General features: G+C 61.1%; 1 protein-coding gene across 1 annotated transcript in view; it reads right to left on the reverse strand.

Moving 5' to 3' along the window:
• The window catches only part of PASK (PAS domain containing serine/threonine kinase), a 34518-nt gene that overhangs the window by 21485 nt on the left and 11844 nt on the right, over positions 1–1189 (reverse strand). The window contains exon 4 of the mRNA XM_023521083.1: positions 555–758. Within this exon, the coding sequence (XP_023376851.1) occupies positions 555–758 (204 nt within the window). The remainder of the gene's footprint in view (positions 1–554; positions 759–1189) is intronic.

Consider the following 1189-nt stretch of genomic DNA (forward strand, 5'->3'; position numbering starts at 1 on the left):
CCGTGATACAAGTTCCTTGCACTTCGGCTTCGAAGGCCACCGCACTTCAGTACCATCCCAGAGCTGCAAGCAAGACCGTCAACACCACCCCCATGCCGGGGGTGGGGGGCAAGAGGGGCACGCGAACGTCCACCGCATCGCCACGCCCTCCTCCCGCAGGCGGACCGAAAGCATCGCTTCCGGAGGCGTTCCGCGCAAGCCCAGCACCCACGGGCGGCGCGTCAGCGAGAGGCGCGGCCGCCGCATCCACGGCGCGCGTGTGAGCGCGGCCGGTCTGCCAGCCGCCGCCCCCGGGTTTCACATTCGTTATGTCACTGAGGCGGTAAAGCAGTCCTGAGTGATTACGATTAGTCCCGATTTCACGGGTGAGGCACGGACACGGGCAGGCTGGGTCCCTTCGCACGCACACGGACACTAAGGGGCTCAGCAGATGCGGGCTGACCCCCCGGAACCTTCGCACTCTCTTTCTGCCCGAAGGCGCTCGGCGGGGACAGACTCTGTCACGTGCTGGCGGAGGAGGCGCGCGTTCAGGGAGAAGCGGAATGCAAACTCACATCGCTCTGGAAAGCCACCCAGGCCGAGACCCTCTCCACGGGCTCCAGCACCACCACGCAGCACAGGCGGTGCTCTTGCTCCACCCTCTTCAGCCACACGGACACTGGGATCTTCTCCGCGCCGCGGCTCACCACGTCCACCTGTGGGCAGGGACAGGCTCGCACCCGCCCCCACCGCGGCACCGCCAGGTGCTGCTCGCCTGCCTGACGTTATGGAATTTAACCAAAGTTCAGACCAGGCTTCTGACACCGAGCTTTACGATCTGAGTGAATGTTCTAAGAGGTTTTATCATCAGCAGTCTCTGTGGTTTCTTAAAGAAACAGACATGACACACGCTGACTCTTAATTCCCTCTCGGCACTCAGGCCCCTGGACAGGGACTTTCTCAGATGCACGAAGTGGGTTCCATTTAACTTCTTCCTGAAGCTCAGGGCTCAGCATCTAACATGCAGCTCAGCCTGTCAGCGTCTGGGCTGAACACGTCACACGGCAGGAGGATCAGAGCTCCGGGAACTCTTCCGATCTCCCGAGCCGCCCAGTGCCACCAAACACAAGGTAGGATTTAGATGTGAGGACAGTAAATCACATTTGTCTTTTGGGAACCTGCTGTGGCACCCTGCGGGTTTGCAAATGCT

The sequence above is a fragment of the Pteropus vampyrus genome, unplaced genomic scaffold (genome assembly GCF_000151845.1).
Source record: "Pteropus vampyrus isolate Shadow unplaced genomic scaffold, Pvam_2.0 Scaffold291, whole genome shotgun sequence".
Taxonomy (NCBI): domain Eukaryota; kingdom Metazoa; phylum Chordata; class Mammalia; order Chiroptera; family Pteropodidae; genus Pteropus; species Pteropus vampyrus.